Consider the following 21626-nt stretch of genomic DNA (forward strand, 5'->3'; position numbering starts at 1 on the left):
CTGGGCTCAGCTACTGTGGTCAGTGGTAAGGAGGTTGGTCAGGTCATGGTCTGAGGACAGATTTGTCTGGACCTTATTCATGAGGATTATTTTTATCATGTTTATTATTGTTGTTGTTGTTGTTATTATTATATTGTTATCGGTGGATGCTGGCGTACCGATAGGGAATAGGACCCTACCTATTTGGCTATAGTGCCAGTCTATTGCACAAGTCACCTGCTTGGTTTGAGGACCCGAGCATGGAAAGATGGAAAATGGAAAATGGAAAATGGAAGATGGAAGATGGAAAAGGGCAAGGAGAGATTCCAGGAAGGAAAAGAACCAAATGGAAGGGAGAAAAGCCCTGAATAGGACTGGACTGAGGGTGCAGTGGTTGATGAAGACCAAAATAGCCCATCCATGGCCAGCTTCCATTGGGCCAGGGTTATTTTTACCGCAACCACGAAGAATCAAGGCGACCAGCAGGTCATCCCAGTGGTTGAGTGGGAGAATGTTCATGTCATGTCAAACCACAGTCCAACCATCTTTCCTTCTCTCCCTCTGTCTGGCTCTCTGCAGCCTTGATTTTCTATTCTATTCTATTTTATTTCTGAATTATTTCCATGCGAGGATCCACCTAGTTCAAGCGGCGTCGACCGCCCGAATGATGTCTGCTTCATCTTTTGCTTCCAGACTGTCACCTGTTCCTATTCCCACTTGGGTTTAGCCGGTGGATGGAAATAACCCATTCCATTATTGGTGGCCATTATCATCCAGCTTTCTTATTTTTATTTTTATTTTTATTTTTCTTATAGGAGTGACGCTATTATTTCAATGTTTGGTTCTCTCCATAGTCAAAACAACCGATCGCTCCTAAGTAATCCCTCCACTTTTTTTTTTTTTTTTTGCCTCCCATGGTTTTTATCAGAGGGAGATATTTTCCCACCCTCCAAGTTTATCCATGGGAAAGGTAAACTACGGTGAAGTGTTGAAAGAAAATAAACGAGGCCAACAATGAGACTAAGACTAAGAATATCTAGTGACTTGACCGGGCTTGAAAGAAATAATAAAAATACATAAATCAATAATGAAGAAAAAAAGGTTCCAAGGACAGGTCAGTAACGGTTGAGATGTGGAGGATGACCATGACCATCTACAAGCGGATCAATCGAAGCACTAACCAACCATTGTTCCTCCATCAGGGCTCCATCTGTCAAGGTGTGGAAATCGGGGGAACTTGGATCGATTGGTCGAAGCGCATGGATGATAAACTCGACAATCGTTCATTTCAATACTAACAAATACTAAAAGAAAGATAGTAACAGAAGGTAGTATCATAGTATGCCCAGGTATAATCACCTGCCATGTACCTGTGTAGGTCAGAGACTTCCTCAGGTATCTACCTTGATGACAATAGCAGACCCTGTGTAATGTGCATGAGCATGTCCCTGTTTTCCATTTCCATTTGTATTCTGGATGGACCACTAGACGTGAACTAACCTCTTCCTACCTACTGCCTTCTAGCAAGAAGACTCGATTCATGCCTCTTGTATCCCCGCCACACTAGGCCAGACATCTCCTCGGCCTTAGTGCTGAGAGTAAGGAATAATAATAATCGGAATTATAATAATGGGAATAATATATCTCTCGTCATCCAGATAACTCTTGGGTACTTTTTCTTTCATATTTTTTTTCCTTCCTATTTCTTCCATATTATTTTTGATTTTCCTTTCCTCTATTCCATTTCTTTTTTTAAATCCTTCTCTTTCCCGACCAACGTGATCACCACGCCTTACCTACTTACTCCTCCGTCTACTACTTCTACTTACTCACTTCTACTTCTGCTCTCCCCTCCCCTCCTCTCCCCTCCTCTCCCCCCTCCTCTGATCTGACACCTCGTTTGGTATGGCATCTGAAATCATACAATAATTTTTATTTCCCCCTCTTTTCCCTTTTTTTCTTCTACCATACACTCGCTCATCTGACGTTTGGCCTCACACTCGCTTTGTCTTGGCTTTGACGGTTTACGTTCGCTACGGTTGATCAAGTTTGAGACCCTGGAATTACTAAAGAGTAAACTTGATTATTTAATTTCTTGAAAAAAAAGGAAGAAAGAAAAGAGGAAAGTAACGAAAATTGGATACGATAAAATTGATCGTCCAACCCTTTGATACTCACGGAGATCTTTACGTTCGTTGATCCTTCGACATACCTTCGTTATTGTTTTGTCGTGATATCGATCCTGCACCAATCCGACAAGAAGAAATTCGACCATCGCAGATCAACCTCGAAGAAGGGAAGCGTACGAGTTTCCCGAGAAGATCGTTCCGATCGAATTCCCCCCTGTGGAGTTGTCGTTTGTCGGGTCTGATACGGCGACTTGTAGAAAGGTCCCCGCAAATCTCGTTTGCCCAACGGGAAGTCCACTTTCACATCTCAACCACGACCGTCCGGAAAGTAAAGAAAGGACGCCAGTCTGATAATTCCCTCGCATCTCGTCTCCCTCTCCGCCCCATCCCCTATCAGCAAGTGGACCCTCCAGCCAATATCTCTGCCAATTTGGGGATATCATCCAATTTGGTCGGACCTGGACCCTGAACATCGTGGATCATTGTCTCGGCTGCGCACACCACTTCATTTCACGTCTTGAACCAGGACCCTGGGAGGAACGGGAATCGTCTAGATCAGCTGGACTTATTGGCTAGCCAAGGTGAGCATGATTCTCCCTTTCGCCACATCTCCTGCGATGCCTTGCATCGGCGCCCTTCTTGTCCCCTGTGCGCTGCCCTCCTTGCATTGCCTGGGTCGTGCCTCTGGTGCGCAAACCACCCAGGGAAATTAGGGAAATTAGGGCCCACGATGGACCCCATGCGCTTGTCATTTCCCCCTGTGGTCATCGCCATCGGAGATTGAGTGTTTGTTGTTGACATTGTCATGGCGTAGGTGCTGTCGTCAGTCGTTTATTTGCCCGCGCATTTTGCATATTAGCCCCCCCCCGGAGGCCTCAGCAACGGAATTAGGATCTTTAATTTCCTTCATCTGCCGTCCTTTTTCTTCTCCGTCTCCTGCTCCTTCTCCTTCGTGGGTAAGCCTTGCGCTCTTCTGCAACCAACCGTCCGCTTTCTTCACTTTGGGAGGGTCGTGCTGACGAGTTGTATAGCCCATCGCTTGACTGCTTCAGCTTTCCGGGGCTAGTTGTCAGCGAATCCTTATTGATCTTGGACCAGAGACAACGGAGTTCGCCTGTCTCTCTTCCCGTCGGATCAACTCACTGCGGAGGCTTGAGACCTTCATCCGGGTATTGGGCATTGTACCGTCCGGCCTGTCCTCCGATTGGAAGCAGACGAGATCGTCTGGACGTGGACGCGGTTCCCCGATAGGTGGTTCTTTTCTTTTTTTTCTACTCTCGTAGCAGCTCCCGGCAGCGTGGCGTGCCTGTTGGTCCTATTCTGCACCTAGCCATCCACGGTCTCAGTATTCCTTGTGGAAAGCTGCTCGTTCATTCGAAGCCCGTTCTGGCGGTCCTTTGTTACGCCTGAAATCCGCTTCGTGTCGTCGCTCGTTTTTGTCTCGGAGTGCAGTTTGCTCGCCCTCCGACGTCCAGTCGTTTTCCCAGAATAAATTCGCTGTCACTCGCTTCTTTCGGCTGTTGTTTTTCGTTGCAGTTGCTGCAACACCTTCAAACTGGCTTACTCGAAGGAACACGGTGTTTTGGTACGTCCACGCTCGTTGTCTTGTCTCTCCCCTGATACCCGACGGTTCCTCTTCTCGTTCTCTTGCCTACCACACTGCCCGTTGCGTTTGGAATCGGTGATTCAATTCCTGTCTCGCGGAGGCGATCCCAGACCCTATCCTCTGAACCAGTGAACCAGAATCCGACGACCCCTTGCTGACACGTCGACTTGATAGTTCGATCCCGAATTTCAAACGCCGGTAATCTTAGGGGATTCTTTCGACTTCTCCGACCCTGAAGAGTCGCAATACATCGGTGCGCTGTCAGACGGCCTGCTGGCCAAGTCTGAACCCATCCTGTCCATGTCTACTTTCCAAAAACCCCCACAGACGGCCTTTCTTGGTAAGTGTTTTGCCCCAGGAAGTCTCGGGTCCAACGAGGCTGATTTCCTCCGAGACAGCCGGATGGGTGCTAATGAGTCTCGCGTAGACTACGACTCCGCTCGATCATTGCAGGATGGTGCTTCTTATTCCAGCTACGGCCAGGGATCCTATGTAACGCCTGCGCCGATGGTCCCGTCACCGATGGCCGACCAGGCCAGCCAGATCTCCGACTGTGTCCCGTACATGGGAAACCCGGACTACGCCAGCTCCTACGAGGGAGGTCGCTCTCCTGTCGTGGGCGGAGAGCCGCGCCAATTGCCTGAAGTCATCTCCTACTCCCCCCAGCGGGGCTACGAAGGAACCAGGGTGTCCGTGCGGATCCAGTCCCCCTACGATCTTCATACCTCGTCCTACACGACCCTCTACCTGGCGTTCGGCTCCAAGAAGTGCGAGTGTGTCCCCCATTTCCTGGGGTTCCAGGGCTCGACTTTCCAATACGCGCTTTCCGTGGACAGTCCCGCTTTCATGGCCACGGCATCTCCGTCGCCGACCGTCTCTCTCCAGGTGATCATGGATGGCCAAAACGAGTGCCCTTCCACTACACTGCAGGTGGGCTATTATTCGTATGAGCACTCGCCTCATCCGTCGCCGTCCAGCGACTCCCGGAAGAGAAGGGTGTCCAGCATGGAAGACACGGGTCCTCGGCCTACCAAGAGACTCACTGCCCAGCCCGTTCACTCACGAGAGCAGTCGGTGGGGTATCCTACCGCCTCCTACTCCCCTTACCTGCAGTCTCTTCCCACTGCGAATGGATTTGTGAACCCTTATCAGGCGGGCTCGCCGCGGATTGTGTCGTCTGCGTCGCAGTCGTCCATTCGCGCGCCGTCCCCGCTTACTCCGTCCTGGAGCCCCTCGTTCGTCTCGGTCGCTCCGGATTCGAGGGCTCACGGATATATGGCCAACCACGGCTTCCGTCAAACGAAGCCGTCGTCTCCCGGGCAGGGCAAGAACCCTACGCTCATCCGTACTTCGACCCTTCAGCAGTCCAGCGGCATCGCTCCGCCGCAGTCGTTCAATCCCTATGCGATGTATCCGTCGAAGGCGGTGTTAAAGTTGAACGGAGATCTGAATTCTATGACGGAGAAATGGTCCAAGGAAGAGCTGGAGACCAAACGCCGCCTGGTCCAGTTCACACGCATGCAGAGCGGGAGTACCATTCACGCAGACTTCAAGCCGGTGTCTCCCGAAGACCGAACCCCGAACAGTATCTGCATCAGCTGCATCTACTGGGATGGGAAAGACGAGTGCTTCGTCACCAGTGTCGATACCATCTATCTGCTCGAGTCCCTCGTTGGGGTCCGCTTTACCGTGGAAGAGAAGAACCGCATCCGTCGCAATCTCGAAGGATTCCGCCCGCTTACCGTGTCCAAGGCCAAGGCCGATAGCGAGGACTTTTTCAAGACCATCATGGGGTTCCCCGCCCCCAAGCCTCGCAATATCGAGAAGGATGTCAAAGTGTTCCCCTGGAAGATTCTCAGCCATGCTTTGAAGAAGATCATTGGCAAATACGTGAGTGGCCCTTATACATAGGATTGCAATTTTAAAAACCTTACTAACCTCTGAGATCTAGTCGGCCAGTTACTCCTCGACTGCTGGTGCCCTCCCCACGCCAATCGGCTCGACCTATGCGAGCAACGGGGCTGCCTCGGATTCCGGCACCGAACCGCATACTGCGCCCTCTCCTCAGTCAGTCTCGGACACGTCTGCGTCTTGTGCCTACGGCCCCAGCATGACTGCGTACTCCTCCGCCGATCACAGCGGACCGCCCATGTCGGTTCCCGAACTGCGCTCGGTGCTCCCCGCCATCAGCCAACCCTACCACCACATGACCCCGTCATACTCCTACCCGACGGTCTGTCAACAGCAAAGCCATCTGGGACTCACTGCTCCCATCAGCCGGGGATGGGAGCTCAGCCATCTGATGAACAACGCGGCCAGCGCGCCCCCTAGCAGCGGCTCTTGCTATAGCTACATGGGCCCGATGCCGTATTCCCTGTCCGACCCCTCCCACGGGGCCTGAGCTCCGATTCCAACAAGAGCTCACATTTGCATCTACCGGCGTTCTCTCTACTTTATATTCCAATATCGTCGCTCCCGCCACTCCTTCTCATCGTTCGGGCTAGGTCAGCCCATCCTTATTCGGCCCCTGGAGACTTAGCATTTTCCAACGATTCCAACGTCTCTCCTTTGATATCATCACGTCTTGATGCCCCTGCATTATTGTTTTTGATTTATTGCTGAATTTTGTTTTTCTTCATGACGCATTATAGATACGTTGTCCGTTCCTTTTCGGCTTGCATTTTATCAGCGGGGCATTGGGATTCCACTCCTTTTACGAGAACTGTATTATTACCTTGGCATGGCATAGCACGGCGCTGCAGTCAATCCTTTTCTACTTCGCAGGACGGGGGAAATACCAACTGGGCACTTCACTTCACATCTGGTGTGGCGACGGTGATTAAAACGGGATATTGATTGTTTTGTTTTGATTTGTTTTGATTTGATTTACTTTTGTTTTTGACTTTGACTTTGACTTTTGATTTGATTGAGTTTGAGTTCAACAGGGCACACCTTAAGGGGTGTACGCTGATTGACTTGATATACGCGCATAGCTTGGGCGTCTGTGAATATGTTGAATGTTCTGAATTTTTTTGGTTTTGTTTTCTCTATTTCTTTTATTTTTAATATTTTTGTTTTTCTTTTCCTTCTCTTCTGTGTTAGTGTTGTCTCGCTATGTTGGATTGGATATGGTATAGTATACTTATTAGGGCTACCGGGCATTTATATAGATGCCTGTATCTATGATAATGGTAATAGTGATTTATTCATCTCATCCTTTTCGTTTTCATACCTTTTCATTCCCTTTCATTCCTAAGCTTGGGCTATAATCAATCGACTAAGATATCCAACAGTACAACCGACACAGTAATGATAAACACCCCCGAATAGCCCACCCATTCCAACACATCCAAGATGTCAAGCTGCCTCGGTACAGGACATATACACCTTCTCAATCACATATTAAAAACCAAAGAGAAAAACCAATATGAACCGCCCAGTTTCGGCCCCTCGGACGACAAATGACTCCACTGCCGGTTCTGGCGCCCGGTGGGGGCCGAATGCTCCGGTTTGCACTAGTAGGCGTAGTATGGCGAACAAACCTGTTAGCTGGCCATATATACAGGCTGGTACCTGCATTGATGTGACGATTGTGTTGGATGGGGAAGGATTTGCCCTGTGGGGGATGAAACTTGTCTGGTAGTTGCTTTGGTTATCAGTTGGGGGTGATGGGAGATGGGAGAGGTGTGTATGTCGACGGGTCAGCTGATCTGGGGCGTTTCTTGCGCGGGTTGTGTTTGAATCCTTCAGATAACCTGCAACTTGCAACCTTTCATAACTATCTCTGGGGCAAGAATGGCTCAGCGTCATCGCTGTTTCGACACTTTCCATTGCCGTCCATCCCCACATTATCAGTACATACTGTACTACTGCAACTTGTCTTGAATTATGAAAGAAGGTCAACCCAAAGATACTATTCCAACAGGAAAACCTCCCCGTATGATCCTCCCACGGAAGAAGGATCCATCCAAAGATGCGGGGCGCTACCGATGGAATTAGTCCCAAGTCCACTTCCTCTCCTATCAGACCCGTCCCTGACGATGATCTGCCTCCGCCTAACGCTTCCCCGGCCCGGCGCAGGAATCTGAAGACGGAGCAGGAATCTGCGAACGGAGCATGGGACTACAGTATCTCCCGATGCGAATTCTCTATAGTAAAGATTTCAATTCCTGGCTCAGCCACCGGATCCTTTGGAGAGGGGGCGCGCGCGGGCAGGATGAAGAGACGCGCGGTGGGGATTCAGTGGGAAAGGTATAAAGTGGGTGTTTGAGTCGCTTGGATGAGTCTCTAATTGTCATCGGTCATACTTGTTACTGTTGTGTTGGAGCCAGTGTCTGGCTCATATTTTACTTGACTTCTCTTCTTCTGCAACTTTACTTACCCATCTGTCGTGCCGGTGCGCGCAAGACTCACCGAGCCATGTATACTCGCCAGGTCTTGTCCCTGGCGCTGGCTAGCGGCCTGGCTACGGCTTTGCCGCTGGCTTGTCCTAATGCTGCGAACTCCGAGTCTGGCTCTGGCTCTGGCTCTGGCTCTGGCGCGCCTACCGTCTACTTCATCCGCCATGGCGAGAAGCCCAGCGATGGTGGCGTTGGTCTTAGCTCCGAGGGCGAGGACCGAGCCGAGTGTCTCCGGAATGTCTTCGGCAAGAACTCCGAGTACAAGATCGGACAGATCCTGGCTATGACTCCCGAAGACGGTATGTATCTTTGTCTCTTTATCCCTTTCTGTCTTCGGCGCCCCGACGGGACTGACATAGAATCAGATGGCCATCGAGCGCGCCCCCGTGACACCGTCGAGCCGCTCGCTAAGGACCTAGGCCTTAAGGTCGACACGTCCTGCGATAGAGATGATGCCGCCTGTGTCAAGACCCTCGTTGAGGGCTACAAGGGCGACGGCAATATCTTGATCTCCTGGCAGCATAGTGCGTTGACGGAGCTTGCCAAGGCGTTGGGTGATGAGAATGCCGAGACATACCCTGATGATAGGTGAGTGGATCTATACCATTGAACTTACTTGCTTTCTTTCTTTTCTTGATGGAACGTCAAGGCTAACTGGTCTGCGTGTTAGGTTTGACTTGATCTGGACTTATCCATCGCCCTATGATAAGTTGACTGAAACTGTTGAGGAGAAGTGTCCCGGTCTGGACGAGGGTCAGTCTGGCAACAATATTCAGGCCCGTAATAACCAGCAGCCCACCAATAACGGCGGCGGCGACAGCTTCTCCACCAATACCAGCAGTGGCAATAGCAATGACAACTCCTCTACCAACAACGGCGGCGGTAACGGCGGCGGCAGCGGCGGCGACAGCTTCTCCACCAATACCAGCGGTGGCAATAGCAACGACAACTTCTCTAGCAACAACGGCGGCGGTAACGGCGGCAACAGCACCGGCGGCGGCAATGACTCCTCCTGCGCCGGCAATGATAATCAATTCAAGTGCGACGACGGTCTTGACGGTCCGAATAATAGTCTGACTGATAGCAACAGCAACAGCAACAGCAACAGCAACAGCAACAGCAACAGCAACAGCAACAGCAACAGCAACAGCAACAGCAACAGCAACAGCAATAGCAACAGCAATAGCAACAGCAATAGCAACAGCAATAGCAACAGCAATGCCAACAGCAATAGCAACGGCAACGACAATAGCAACAGCAACAGCAATAGCAACAGCAATAGCAACAGCAATGCCAACAGCAATGCCAACAGCAATAGCAACGGCAACGGCAATAGCAACAGCAACAGCAATAGCAACAGCAATAGCAACAGCAATAGCAACAGCAATAGCAACAGCAATGCCAACAGCAATAGCAACGGCAACGGCAACAGCAACGGCAACAGCAATGCCAACAGCAACAGCAATGCCAACAGCAACAGCAATGCCAACAGCAACATGGATAACAACAGCAATAGTAACAGCTGGGCCAATACCGGCGGCAACGGCGGTGACGACTCCATGCTCAGCAATGATGATGAATGGTATTGCGACGAAGATGACACCGACAGCAACATTGATAACAACGCCGACAGCAACATTGTTAACAACGCCGACAGCAACTTTGTTACCAACGCCGACGACAACAGCGACGACGACGACGACAACAGCGACGACGACGACGACAACAGCGACGACGACGACGACGACAACAGCGACGACGACGAAGATAGCGACGACGAAGATAGCGACGACGACGAAGATAGCGACGACGACGAAGATAGCGACGACGACGAAGATAGCGACGACGACGAAGATAGCGACGATGGTGACGATGATGACGATGGTGATGAATGATGGCAAGGGCAAGGACGAGGATGAGTAGGGATAGAGATAAGATGAAAGATAAGATGGAAGATAAGATAAGGGTTAATGAATTTGATATGAATGCAGACTTATGTACAGTATTAGTCACAATGAACAAAATCTTTTATCACGTGCTCTCTATCTTATCGCCACCACACGTGACCGGAGCGGTGATCGGCCGAGGGGGAAAACGAAGTTATTTCACGATGACTCAAAAAGTAGACCAGATCAGCCCTTGTGTTCCCCCAGACTTCTCCTCGTCTGTCTTACTCCCTCTTTTTGGTCTCCTTCCCCTCTCTCACTCCCTTCTCTCTACCTCACCATTCCATATCTGGCCTTTTATAATCTTTTTCTCGCATCTTCTTTCCCTCTAGACCACTTCTCCCCCACTCTCCCCCCAAAACAACGACATGGATCACATCAAGGCGACATTCGCTAGGGCCAAGGAGGAGAAACGTGCTGCCCTTGTGGCATACATCACGGCGGGTTATCCCTCAGTCGAGGAGACCGTCGATATTCTCCTGGGTCTGGAAAATGGAGGCGCTGGTATGTGTCGCATCCCCCCGCCATCCAAAGAGAAGAGGATAGACTTCGTTGACTATTCAGCACAGACGTTATTGAGATGGGTGTACCCTTCACCGATCCCATTGCGGATGGTCCCACAATCCAAGTCGCCAACACCAAAGCCCTGGCCAATGGGGTCACCGTCACGACAGTCCTGCAGATGGTCCGCGATGCCAGAGCCCGGGCCTGAAAGCCCCCGTGCTTCTGATGGGCTACTATAACCCCTTGATGCGCTACGGGGAGGAGCGGATGCTTCAGGATTGCAAGGAAGCCGGTGTCAATGGCTTCATCATGGTCGACCTGCCCCCGGAGGAGGCCGTCCGATTTCGGAACCTGTGCACCAGCCATGGGTAAGTCTCCTGTGCCCCTTACCAGATCGAGCGAGAATCGCGATTGTGCTAATGCGAGTCTCCAATCACAGTCTGTCTTACGTCCCGCTCATCGCCCCCTCCACCTCCGAGTCCCGCATGGAGCTCCTCTGCAAAATCGCCGACTCCTTCATCTACGTCGTCTCGAGAATGGGCGTCACGGGCGCCACCGGACAGCTCAGCGCCAACCTCCCCGAACTCCTCGGCCGTGTCCACCAGTGGTCTGGAAATGTGCCTGCCGCCCTGGGCTTCGGTATCAGCACGCGCGAGCACTTCCTCAACGTGCAGGACCTTGCGGAGGGTGTGGTGATTGGCAGCCAGATCATCTCCGTCCTTGGCAAGGCCCCTGCTGGACAGGCGGCCAAGGATGCGGAGGAGTACCTGTCGAGCGTCACCGGCCGTAAGCTGCAGCGTGATGCCCAAGGGACCGTCATCGGCGAAACCCATGTGCTGGAACGCGTCGATAAGAAGCCGGATACGACCCCCGTGTCGCAGCCCACGGCAGTCGTCAAGGACGCCGACACCCCCGCCGGACCCGGCCTGGCCGACCAGCTCGAGGCGCTCAACGGCGCCGGCAACCCCGCCGAGCAACCCTCGCGTTTCGGCGAGTTCGGCGGCCAGTACGTGCCCGAGTCCCTCATGGACTGCCTGGCCGAGCTGGAGCGCGGCTTCAACCACGCGCTCACCGACCCCTCCTTCTGGGAGGAGTACCGCTCCTACTACCCCTACATGGGTCGACCCAGCAGCCTCCACCTCGCCAACCGTCTCACCGACCACGTCGGCGGAGCCAACATCTGGCTCAAGCGCGAGGACCTCAACCACACCGGCAGCCACAAGATCAACAACGCCCTCGGCCAGATCCTCCTCGCCCGCCGCCTCGGCAAGACGCGCATCATCGCCGAGACCGGCGCCGGCCAGCACGGCGTCGCCACCGCCACCGTCTGCGCCAAGTTCGGCATGAAGTGCGTCGTCTACATGGGCGCCGAAGACGTCCGCCGCCAGGCCCTCAACGTCTTCCGCATGAAGCTCCTCGGCGCCGACGTCGTCGCCGTCGACGCAGGCAGCCGCACCCTCCGCGACGCCGTCAACGAAGCCCTCCGCGCCTGGGTCGTCGACCTCAACAGCACGCACTACATCATCGGCTCCGCCATCGGCCCGCACCCCTTCCCCCTCATCGTGCGCACCTTCCAGTCCGTCATCGGCGACGAAACCAAGCAGCAAATGCAAGAGCAGCTCGGCAAGCTCCCCGACGCAGTCGTCGCCTGCGTCGGCGGCGGCAGCAACGCCGTCGGCATGTTCTACCCCTTCTCCAAGGACCCCTCCGTCAAACTCCTCGGCGTCGAAGCCGGCGGCGACGGCGTCGACACCGCCCGCCACTCGGCCACCCTCTCCGGCGGCAGCAAGGGCGTCCTCCACGGCGTGCGCACCTACGTCCTGCAGGACGAGCACGGACAGATCTCCGAGACCCACTCCATCTCCGCAGGCCTGGACTACCCGGGCGTCGGCCCCGAGCTCAGCTCCTGGAAGGACAGCGCGCGCGCGCACTTCATCGCCGCAACGGACGCGCAGGCCCTGCAGGGCTTCCGCGCGCTCTCCCAGCACGAGGGTATCATCCCTGCGCTGGAGTCGTCCCACGCTATCTACGGCGCGATGGAGCTCGCCAAGACCATGAAGAAGGGCGAGAATATCGTGCTGAACCTCAGCGGTCGCGGAGACAAGGACGTGCAGAGTGTGGCGGATGAGTTGCCCCGTTTGGGCCCGAAAATTGGTTGGGATTTGCGGTTTTAAAAAAAAACCTGCTCCAACTTGGAATGGGAAGACTATCACAAGAATTACATGATTGATTTCGGGTTAAGCGCTATCTTGAATAAAATATTAGACTAAAATGAAATAAAAGTCTGTTTTATACGAAGTGTTCTTATTAATTTAGTTATAACTGTACACTAGGTACGTACCTATAGTCATGTCACTAACTGTTTGCATGGAGTTAAGAAGAGACAGCTAGGTAGATAGAGTTAGGCAGATAGAGTTAGGGAGATAGAGCGAGGTAGATAGAGCAAGGTAAACGTCACCATGTCTTGTATCTTGACCATGCGACCAAAGACACCATTTGGCGAGTGGTAGAGTCTTGATATCCAACAGTAAATAGTTATGTAGATGGGCCAGCTAACTAGCCCTTTCATTGTCTTAAAAGAACGTCGATAACTAACCTAATCAATACCTAGAACAATACCATACGGACTGTACAATCTTATCTCATAATAGTATGACATAAATAAGACATATAATAGATATACAACTACGGCAGCACAATCAATCCAGACAAGCCTAAAACGAGAAAGAAAAGAGTTTTAAACACGCAAAACGGCATAGATATCGGCGAAAAGGAAACAGACATATCATATCCACAAGACAAAATTTAAAGAAAACTAAGCATCAATCAGATCCTCGCCCTGCGTGTGAAGCTGGCCCGGGTTGGTGCTGTCCCGGGTGTCCTTGTTGGCGACCTTGCGAGCGGAGCGGGCGTAGAACTCGTCGAGGACGCGCTTGGGGATACGGTTGAGGAGCTCCTTGGGGTAGATGCGGAGGAGGTTCCAGGCGATGTCGAGGGATTCGTAGATGCTGCGCGATTCGTAGGCGGACTGGCTGATGAAGGTGCGTTCGAATTTGTCGAGGAATTCGAGGGACAGCTTGTCTTCGGGGGAGAGGGCTTCCTCGCCGACGACGGCCTTCATGGCGGCTTTGGATTGTTAGTTTGATGTTTAGGTGGGTGGTGATGGGACTTACCGGCGTCTCGTCCAATGGCGTACTTGGCGTACAGCTGGTTGGACACATCGGAGTGGTCCTTGCGCGTGTGGCCCTCGCCGATGGCAGACTTCATCAGACGGGACAGCGAAGGGAGCACGTTGATGGGAGGGCTGACACCCTTGTTGTCCAGCTGTCGGTCAATGAAGATCTGGCCCTCGGTAATGTAACCGGTCAAATCGGGAATGGGATGGGTAATATCTGTCCATATTAGTATGGGACGTATTGGTAGGAGATAGAAGGAGGTAGAAGGAGATAGAAGAGGCAGGTAGAGGCAGGAAAGAGAAACACACCATCATTAGGCATAGTCAAGATAGGAATCTGGGTAATCGACCCATTACGGCCCTCCACACGTCCCGCACGCTCATAGATGGTCGACAAATCCGTGTACATGTAACCGGGATAACCACGACGACCAGGCACTTCTTCTCGGGCGGCGGACACCTCACGAAGGGCATCACAGTACGCCGAGATATCCGTCATGATGACCAGGACGTGCTTCTCCAGCTGGTAGGCGTAGTATTCGGCGGTGGTCAGGGCAAGACGGGGGGTAATGATACGCTCGATCCTGCACACTCGTATTAGTTAAGCCCTCGCGGCAAGGATTGGGGAGCATACGTCGGGTCGTTGGCCAAGTTCAGGAACAGCGTAACGCGCTCCATACTGCCGTTCTCCTCGAAGTCGCGCGTGAAGAAACGACTGGTCTCCATGTTCACACCCATGGCGGCGAACACGATCGAGAAGTTCTCCTCGTGGCCGTCGTGGACGTCCTTGGTGGGCTTGTTAACCAGACCGGCCTGGCGACAGATCTGGGCGGCAATCTCGTTGTGCGGCAGACCGGAGGCGGAGAAGATGGGGATCTTCTGACCACGGGCAATGGAGTTCATGGTGTCGATGGCCGAGATACCGGTGGAGATCATTTCTTCCGGATACACCTTGTAGATGGTTAGCTCTCAAAGTACTCGTCTCCGGCACAGGATCGGGCCAAGCATACTCGCGAGTATGGGTTGATCGGTTGACCGTTGATATCCAGGTAATCCTCCGCCAGCACCTTGGGACCCTTATCGATGGCACGACCCGAACCGTCAAACACACGACCAAGCATGTCCTCCGAGACACCCAGCTTCATGCTGTGGCCGGTGAACTCGACTTTGGTCTAAGAGGAATCAGCATTTCATCCCCATAATTTAGGCACAGCCTGCCCATATAGAAACAGCAAGAATATACCCTTTTAACATCAATACCCGGAGTACCCTCAAAGACCTAAACAAGCACCAAAGCGGGTTAACGTCCACATCCCGCACGATAAGCTCAGACCTCCGCTACGGGGAAAGAGGGGGAGAGGGGAACATGACGCTCGCACCTGAACGACGGCTCTGCTTCCTAATCACACATCTATATCAGTCTCCAGCTCATACCGGCACCCATACAGCTAGACAGCATAGTACATACCTCTAGCCTCCAGAACCTGACCCGACCGTTCGGTTCCATCAGGCAGGGTCAGGGAGACGATCTCGTTGTACCGGGGGAATTTGACCTAGCGGGGTGAGCGTCAACATGAGAACATCCAGTTTAGAATATGATATCTTCCGCGGGGTGTAGACGACGGAGCTTATCGGGTAGGAGTTCGCATACGTTGTCCAGAACCACCAGCGGTCCGTTGATACCTCCGATGGTGTTGTAGCGGATGTGAGGCTTGATGGAGGTCATTCTGGGGTCGATGAATTCGGACGCCATGGTGGAGGAGGGGGGGGACCTCAGTGAGGTACCACGTATAGGAGATAATAAGAGAGATGAGGGGGAGAGAGGGAGGAGAGAGGGAAGGTGCTTCCGTACGTGTGTGAGGTGGAGATATCAAGCCAGCTACGGCCGGGGTGCGTGGATGATGCCGCTCCGCTGTCTGGGCGGTGAGCGGCTGCCCCACGTGATGTGTCATGCGGTTGCCTGAGGCATTTTACAGTGGAGTCGAGTTTATAGATTCGGTCCGGACCATTGACTGAGTTTACGTGGGTGGTCTACCATATTACAGCTGCTAGAGTGTTCATTGAGATCATCACATTGTTGGAACTGAAGAACATGAAAAAAGCGCTAAAAACCGTAACATCGGAGTTGTGACATTCAAATCGAAGATGGGGCCACCAAATGATTCCTCAAAATGAGGAGACAGGTTGAAGCAGGATCATAACGGTCCATCCTAAGGGGAATCGTAGATATACACATGTAGCAGTAACGAGATTGGGACATCTGAAGGTTCCCATTGGAGAAGAAAATCAGGAAAAAACGGGAAAAAGTAAAACAAAGGAAATGGGGAAAGAGAAAAAGGGAGACCTGCGCCATGGGACCAGCCAGCCAGCCAACCATAAAGGAAAACCACAGAACGCCATCCGATGGAGAGAACGCAAGAATCAATCGATCTTGGCCTGGGCTAGTTTCTTCGGCGCCGAGAGGTTGTTCGACAGACGAACGGTGGCCTTTTTGTTCTTCGACTGCTTCTTCAATTTCCGGCGGGCGACCATCACGGGGACGGAGGAATGCATGACCAGGTAGTTGGAGAAGGATCCTAGAAGAACACTACGCAGCTGTTAGTTTCTGGACTCGTACAACCAGTTCAGCGGGAGCTTACCCTTTCAGTGCGCTGCGACCCCGAGCGCCCACGATAACCAAGGTCGGATCCAATCCGTCAATCTAAAACCAAATCGTCAGTCAACCGCTATCGATCATGGAAGAAAAAGAGAGGCTCACCGCTTCCGTGATCATATTCTTGGGACTCTTGCAGTGGATCACCTCCACGGCGACTCGCACTTGAAGTAAGGTCTTGCGGAGTAACCGCACGCAGGTCTGCGAGATGATCTCGACGGCATGCACGCGCTCAGACTCGGCCTTGGACATGCCCCGCGCGTCGACGGACCCCGGTCTGCTGTCCGTGCCGGTGCCCAGGCGGCCCAGGATTGTCCGCGAGAGGTTGGAGGCGGAGTCGTTCTGGGCTTTTCGCACCGTCTCTTCGGTCTGGGATCCCACGACCGCGGCGGCGTCCTGCATGGACTCGGCGCCTTCGCCGATCTGGGCGCCCGTCTCCTCGTGGAGACAGAAGACGGCGAACATGGTGTCCCCATCCCGCAGGATCGTCCCGATGGTCCACTCCAACGCGTAGACGGACTCCTCGCTGAGGTCGGTGGTCACCATGTACTTGCGCGGGCGGCGACGACCCCCTTCGGTCTCCTCGGGCAGGTTGGCGTAGTCGCCCCGGATGATGGTGCGGATGGAGCGGCTGCGGACGGAGTTGTCGATGGCCGACATGCGGATGCTCAGCTTCTGGGCCTTCTTGATGTCGGACAGCTCCGCTTCGTCTTCCGACCCGAACGGCGTGTTGGTCACTGAGGCCGAGTCAAAGCTAGTCCGGGGGTGGACCTCAGTTTTCTTCGGGGCGGGGCCGGGGCCTTGCTTCGCGGAGGCGGAACGCGTGCTGCTCTCGACGTCGTCGTCGTTGTTGTCCGTCGTTTGGGCGCTGTCGCGGACCGTGGCACTCGGCTCCGTCGTCGCGGGCCCGTTTCGACCAGGATCCTTGGTGCGGCCTCGCGGGGCCTCCTCGTCTCCGTCACGGTCCGGACTGGACTCGTCACTCGACGACGAGGAGTCATCGTCCTCGTCCTCACTGGTCTCGATGAGATTGTTGTCACTGTCGTACACATCCTTGGCCAGACGCTCATCCCCCGCGGGCGCCGACTTCGCGGCGGTGTCCCCGTCCGACGGCTCCTCGGGGGGCGGAGCCAGAGGGGGCGAGGGAGGCTTGTTCGCCGACAGGTCGGTGGTCTCTACGACGTACGGTTTCGCTTTTGCCATCACGGGGGAGGACGGGGTCGACGCGGGGATGCGCGGCGGACCGGGACTCATGAGGCGCGTGGCCGGCGAGGTGGAGCGGGAGCGGGCCTTGCGGGAGGGCAGGCGCGAATCCAGCGAGGCCCCTCGCTTGGAGTTGTTGCGGGAGGAATCCCGGCCGCGGGAGAAGCCCGGCAGGCCGAAGCTGAGGTCGAGGCCGGACATCATGGCGGCGACGGTATTCTTGCTCTGGGGTCTGCTGGGGGGCCTCTCGTGCTGCTGGCTGCTCCGGCGGGCATAATTGTAGCTGTTGGCGGTGGGCGACATGACGACGCTATCGTCCCAGCGAATGCTCGGTCGGGGTTTCTCGGCGGGCTTGTCCTTGCCGTCGGGGTCGGTGGTGCCACCGTTGGCACTGGCGGTTGGTTTCGGCTTGACGATGGGGGGCGGGGCGCGGGAGGTGGTGGTGGCCGCCACCCGGTGGGTAGACGGGGTGGTGGGGGTCGAGGTGGTGGGCGGAGGTGGAGGGGGCGGCGTCGCTGAACGCAGCGGTGACGGGGCGAACAGGGGCTCTTGCAGGGAGCGGCGATGTGAGGGCGGGGTCACCCCAACGCCAATGCCGGCGATGGACCCATGCCGCGGGGGGAACGGCGCCGGCGAGGGGTTTCCGAGGTCTGGGACGGTATCGAAGACACTCCGACGCTGGGATGGAGGGGCCTTCCTGGTGGAGGTGCCGTTGCGATTCTCGAGTTCGGCAGCCAGCTCCAAGCGTTCTTCTTCCAAGGCGCTGGCCAAGCCCATACCGACACGTTTCCGATTGCGATTGTAAGCCATCTTGGGTGGGGTGGATGCCGCCTGCGGCGTTGTTGGTGGTCAACAGTGGAGACCTTTGAGAGTTGTCCCGAAGAAGTCTTCCGAGCGGACAGGGTGGTGAAGAATGTGGAGAGGGCAGACGTCAGTGCTCGAATGACGATTGGCTCCGCTTCGACCCGCGAAGGTAGCTCCGCTTTAGGACCACCACGGGTATCCGAGGATCTATCAGAATAATGTATCAATAATCAATAACCACTTGAATGGAGCACGAAGGCACAACCAGAGAGGCAAGGAGGGGAGGGGCAGGGGGTGTGAGGTTACCCGATAACTATCCGGTAGGAAGAACCACTTCCACGTGCCGGGCGGTGACAATCCTGACGATCTGTTGGATTTCACGGTCGCACCGTACTTGGAGGGGGAGATCCTTTCTTCTTTTTTTTTTTCGTTCTTCTGTCTTCAAGGGACGAAAGAGGGGAAGATCGACGAGGAGGAAAGTGACCGACGGGTGAGGTTGAATATGGAAGAGCGACAAGGGTGCCTGAGGCAGGCAGAGAGCTCCCGCTCAGCTCAGCTCAGCTCCGAGTAGCTGACAGTAGCTAATAGTAGCTCAGGCCTAGCTTAATTTCTAGCTCCAAGCTCCAAGGGTCCGATCGTGGCAGGAGTGAACCGAGTCGACGAAAACAATCCGGGAAGCCGTACTTTTTCCTGGTTCCTTTGGTTGAGACGGTCGTTGATCGCTGTCAGGCACGAAAGCAACAGGTCCGAAACGAGAACCTCAGGCAATGAGGCACGCAAGAGAAGCACGATCTGATGCTGGATGTGATTGGAAGTGGTTCAGGATGGAGCTCGAGATCAGACGGTCAAATCAGAAGGCAAGGAAGTAGGTCAGATCGGATGAAGGAGTGTCCAGACGAATCAACAAGGCAGAGAGAGAATGAAAAGCAAGAATGAAAAAGAAAGAAGAGAGAGAAAAGAAAAGAGGAAGAAGAGAGAATAAATCGAGGGGCTGAAGGCAGACGCTATTCATTCACCAGATACAAAAGGTTCAAAAAGGCTCGGCATAGCGGGGCACGACGAATCTGGGGACTTTTCTTTCTTTACAGTCATTCTCTCTGTACTTCTCCCTCTGGCGGTCTCCTTGCATCTGAAGAACAAGGCTGAAGTAGCTGGGATCATGTTATCGACCGTCATTCTGTCTGCGTAACCTATAAGTTCCTATACTGTTCTATCTTATTATTTATTCTGTTTCTTATTCTATTTGGTTTTATTTTATTTTATCTTATATATTTATTCCCATACTAACTCCTAGATCGACAACTCGATCCATGCCAAGGTGTGGCAGTGACAGCTCGACCTCGGTAACCTTCATTCTCCAATACATCTCTTGACATATACACAGCCAGTGCAATACACAGACATGACCATAACTACAACAGGAAGAAGACAGTCATGCCACAGATACAGTCACAGCTGCACATTCCACCCCCAACTTCATCCCATTCTTCCCATTCTCATACTGATAATACTATGATGACTAGTCTCCTGGTGTAACATCCTTCGTCCGATCCCTTCCTGCCTGGGGTGTCCTTTTTCTCTGTTGCCTACGCGGATTCAGCCACTATAAAAATTTTCTGAAAATTAAAATTAAACATTAAAATTAAACATTAAAATTAAACATAAATAAAGTAAAATAAAATAACTCAATTTAAATTAAACAAGATAACAGAAAAGACGGGGTAACGATAAGAATATACAATTCATTCACAGAAGAAAGAATAGATCAGACCGATGTTTGCTGCCTGCAATCCTGTATGCACCCGGACACCTGATCCTCGCCCAAACTCCCAAACTCCCAAACTGCAGTAAATAGATAGAATAAAAAAAAAATTAAAAAAAATGATTACGCCCTTCCCTTCTTCTTCTTCGCACTCCGAGCCGCATTAGCCTGGAACGCTTCCTCCGGAGGTTCGTCCACCCCCCGTTTAGTCCCCCCACCCCCATATCGCTCCTCCAATCGATCCAAGAAGCCCACCCCGCGAGATACCTGCCGCTGCTGGATTATCGCCGCCAAATCATCCATACTGCCAGCTCCCTTCTTCCCTGCGCCCTTCTTGCCCTTCTTGCCCTGCGACCGCTTCTTCTCATCCAGCTCCTGCGACAGTTTCTCAGCTTCCCGCGCCTCCTTCTGCGCACGCTTCACCCGCAGCTGTTTCTTCTTCTCCGTCTCCTCCACGTACTTCTTATACCCAGGCACCGTCCCATCGGCGATCGCCTTGTCGATGACAGCGCGGAACCGCTCGTCATCGTCGAGCACGTTGCACAGCAGCACCGACTCGTAGACCCGGTCTAGGTCCCCCTCGGCCTGTCGATACGCCTCTAGAATGTCCCCTTCCTCCTCGGCTGACCCCTGGTACTCCGCTTTGAGTTTGTCGAGCGCCCCCACGTCCACCGCGGCGGAGAACTGCTCCCGGTAGAAATCCACCCAGTCGAAGTCGTCGTCGTCTTCCACTGCTTCGGCTGTGTTTCCTGTGAGGTCGTACCGGCGTCGTCGCTTCTCGTCGGAGAGGATGGCGTATGCGAAGGCGATCTGTTGGAATTTCTCGTGCGCGTCTTCTTTGGCGTCGGAGGGGGCTTTGTCTGGAGGGGCGGTCTGTCAGTATCCGTTCACTAGCCTGGCTTTGAATAGACCATAATCTCTAGTGTGTAGGCGATAGACATACCAGGGTGGTGCTTTAGGGCCAGTTTCCGGTAGGCGGATTTGATCTGCTCCGGAGGGGCGTCGTTGTCAATGCCGAGGACCTGGTACAGGTCGGTGTCTTCGGGGACCGGCACGTCCTCTTCATGGTTTCTGACCATGGTGATGGATAATTGAATTTTTTTATTCAACGAAAGAAATTTGATCGAAGTAAGAGAATTCAAACTTTAAGATGGTGAGTGGTTGGAGTGATGAACCAGTCGCGACACGCGACTCCGCGGAGCCGGCTATTGATTGCCCCGATCGGGTTAGACCAATCCCATACACCGAGTATATCCACTCAACCTTATTTCACGACTTCATATCCTTATCTTGGTTTCTTGCTATGAAGCCATGATTATCAGCTACAGCTTCCATATGCTCCAGTACTAGGACTACATTCTAAATCATTCACACTCATATCATCCACATGACCGTCTAGCAAGATTCCAACAATCATGCAAGGAGTCCATCTGTGATACCCAACCTCATGTACGGTGTACATCCA

General features: G+C 53.3%; 6 protein-coding genes across 6 annotated transcripts; 3 read left to right on the forward strand and 3 right to left on the reverse strand.

Moving 5' to 3' along the window:
• Nucleotides 1-4014: 4014 nt before the first annotated feature.
• Nucleotides 4015-6115, forward strand: medA (transcriptional regulator medA; the record flags this gene model as incomplete). Its single annotated transcript, XM_024836127.1, has 2 exons — nucleotides 4015-5604; nucleotides 5666-6115. 2 exons carry the CDS (start codon nucleotides 4015-4017, stop codon nucleotides 6113-6115), a joined length of 2040 nt encoding a protein of 679 aa, XP_024690226.1.
• Nucleotides 6116-8133: 2018 nt separating this feature from the next.
• On the forward strand, nucleotides 8134-10009 carry P168DRAFT_284376 (uncharacterized protein; the record flags this gene model as incomplete). Its single annotated transcript, XM_024836128.1, has 3 exons — nucleotides 8134-8413; nucleotides 8480-8702; nucleotides 8785-10009. 3 exons carry the CDS (start codon nucleotides 8134-8136, stop codon nucleotides 10007-10009), a joined length of 1728 nt encoding a protein of 575 aa, XP_024690227.1.
• Nucleotides 10010-10247: 238 nt separating this feature from the next.
• trpB (tryptophan synthase TRP5) lies at nucleotides 10248-12831 on the forward strand. Its single transcript, XM_024837650.1, has 4 exons — nucleotides 10248-10564; nucleotides 10630-10674; nucleotides 10743-10932; nucleotides 11004-12831. The coding sequence occupies exons 1-4, from the start codon at nucleotides 10429-10431 to the stop codon at nucleotides 12736-12738; spliced, it is 2106 nt and encodes a 701-aa protein (XP_024690228.1). The 5' UTR covers nucleotides 10248-10428; the 3' UTR covers nucleotides 12739-12831.
• A 400-nt stretch (nucleotides 12832-13231) lies between these two features.
• Nucleotides 13232-15598, reverse strand: P168DRAFT_292725 (H(+)-transporting V1 sector ATPase subunit B). The gene is made up of 9 exons (XM_024837651.1): nucleotides 15391-15598; nucleotides 15208-15292; nucleotides 15119-15138; nucleotides 14983-15018; nucleotides 14750-14911; nucleotides 14374-14690; nucleotides 14049-14323; nucleotides 13738-13956; nucleotides 13232-13690 (listed from the first exon to the last, which is right to left on the reverse strand). The coding sequence occupies exons 1-9, from the start codon at nucleotides 15490-15492 to the stop codon at nucleotides 13380-13382; spliced, it is 1527 nt and encodes a 508-aa protein (XP_024690229.1). The 5' UTR covers nucleotides 15493-15598; the 3' UTR covers nucleotides 13232-13379.
• A 562-nt stretch (nucleotides 15599-16160) lies between these two features.
• Nucleotides 16161-18405, reverse strand: P168DRAFT_241697 (universal stress protein family domain protein; the record flags this gene model as incomplete). Its single annotated transcript, XM_024833767.1, has 3 exons — nucleotides 16161-16326; nucleotides 16379-16440; nucleotides 16498-18405. The coding sequence occupies 3 exons, from the start codon at nucleotides 18403-18405 to the stop codon at nucleotides 16161-16163; spliced, it is 2136 nt and encodes a 711-aa protein (XP_024690230.1).
• Nucleotides 18406-20284: 1879 nt separating this feature from the next.
• On the reverse strand, nucleotides 20285-21311 carry P168DRAFT_274160 (DnaJ domain protein; the record flags this gene model as incomplete). Its single annotated transcript, XM_024835408.1, has 2 exons — nucleotides 21105-21311; nucleotides 20285-21021 (listed from the first exon to the last, which is right to left on the reverse strand). The coding sequence occupies exons 1-2, from the start codon at nucleotides 21238-21240 to the stop codon at nucleotides 20285-20287; spliced, it is 873 nt and encodes a 290-aa protein (XP_024690231.1). The 5' UTR covers nucleotides 21241-21311.
• Between the last annotated feature and the right edge of the window lie 315 nt (nucleotides 21312-21626).

Source organism: Aspergillus campestris (assembly GCF_002847485.1).
Source record: "Aspergillus campestris IBT 28561 chromosome Unknown P168scaffold_11, whole genome shotgun sequence".
Lineage (NCBI taxonomy): Eukaryota > Fungi > Ascomycota > Eurotiomycetes > Eurotiales > Aspergillaceae > Aspergillus > Aspergillus campestris.

Coding starts and splice junctions, on each gene's coding strand:
- trpB (XM_024837650.1), top strand. CDS start 10,429: ATGGATCACATCAAGGCGACATTCGCTAGGGCCAAGGAGGAGAAACGT. Junction 10,565..10,629: donor TCTGGAAAATGGAGGCGCTG/GTATGTGTCGCA, acceptor TATTCAGCACAG/ACGTTATTGAGATGGGTGTA. Junction 10,675..10,742: donor CACCGATCCCATTGCGGATG/GTCCCACAATCC, acceptor ACAGTCCTGCAG/ATGGTCCGCGATGCCAGAGC.
- P168DRAFT_292725 (XM_024837651.1), bottom strand. CDS start 15,492: ATGGCGTCCGAATTCATCGACCCCAGAATGACCTCCATCAAGCCTCAC. Junction 15,139..15,207: donor TCAGGTTCTGGAGGCTAGAG/GTATGTACTATG, acceptor ATGTGTGATTAG/GAAGCAGAGCCGTCGTTCAG. Junction 15,019..15,118: donor GAAGCAGAGCCGTCGTTCAG/GTGCGAGCGTCA, acceptor GTGCTTGTTTAG/GTCTTTGAGGGTACTCCGGG.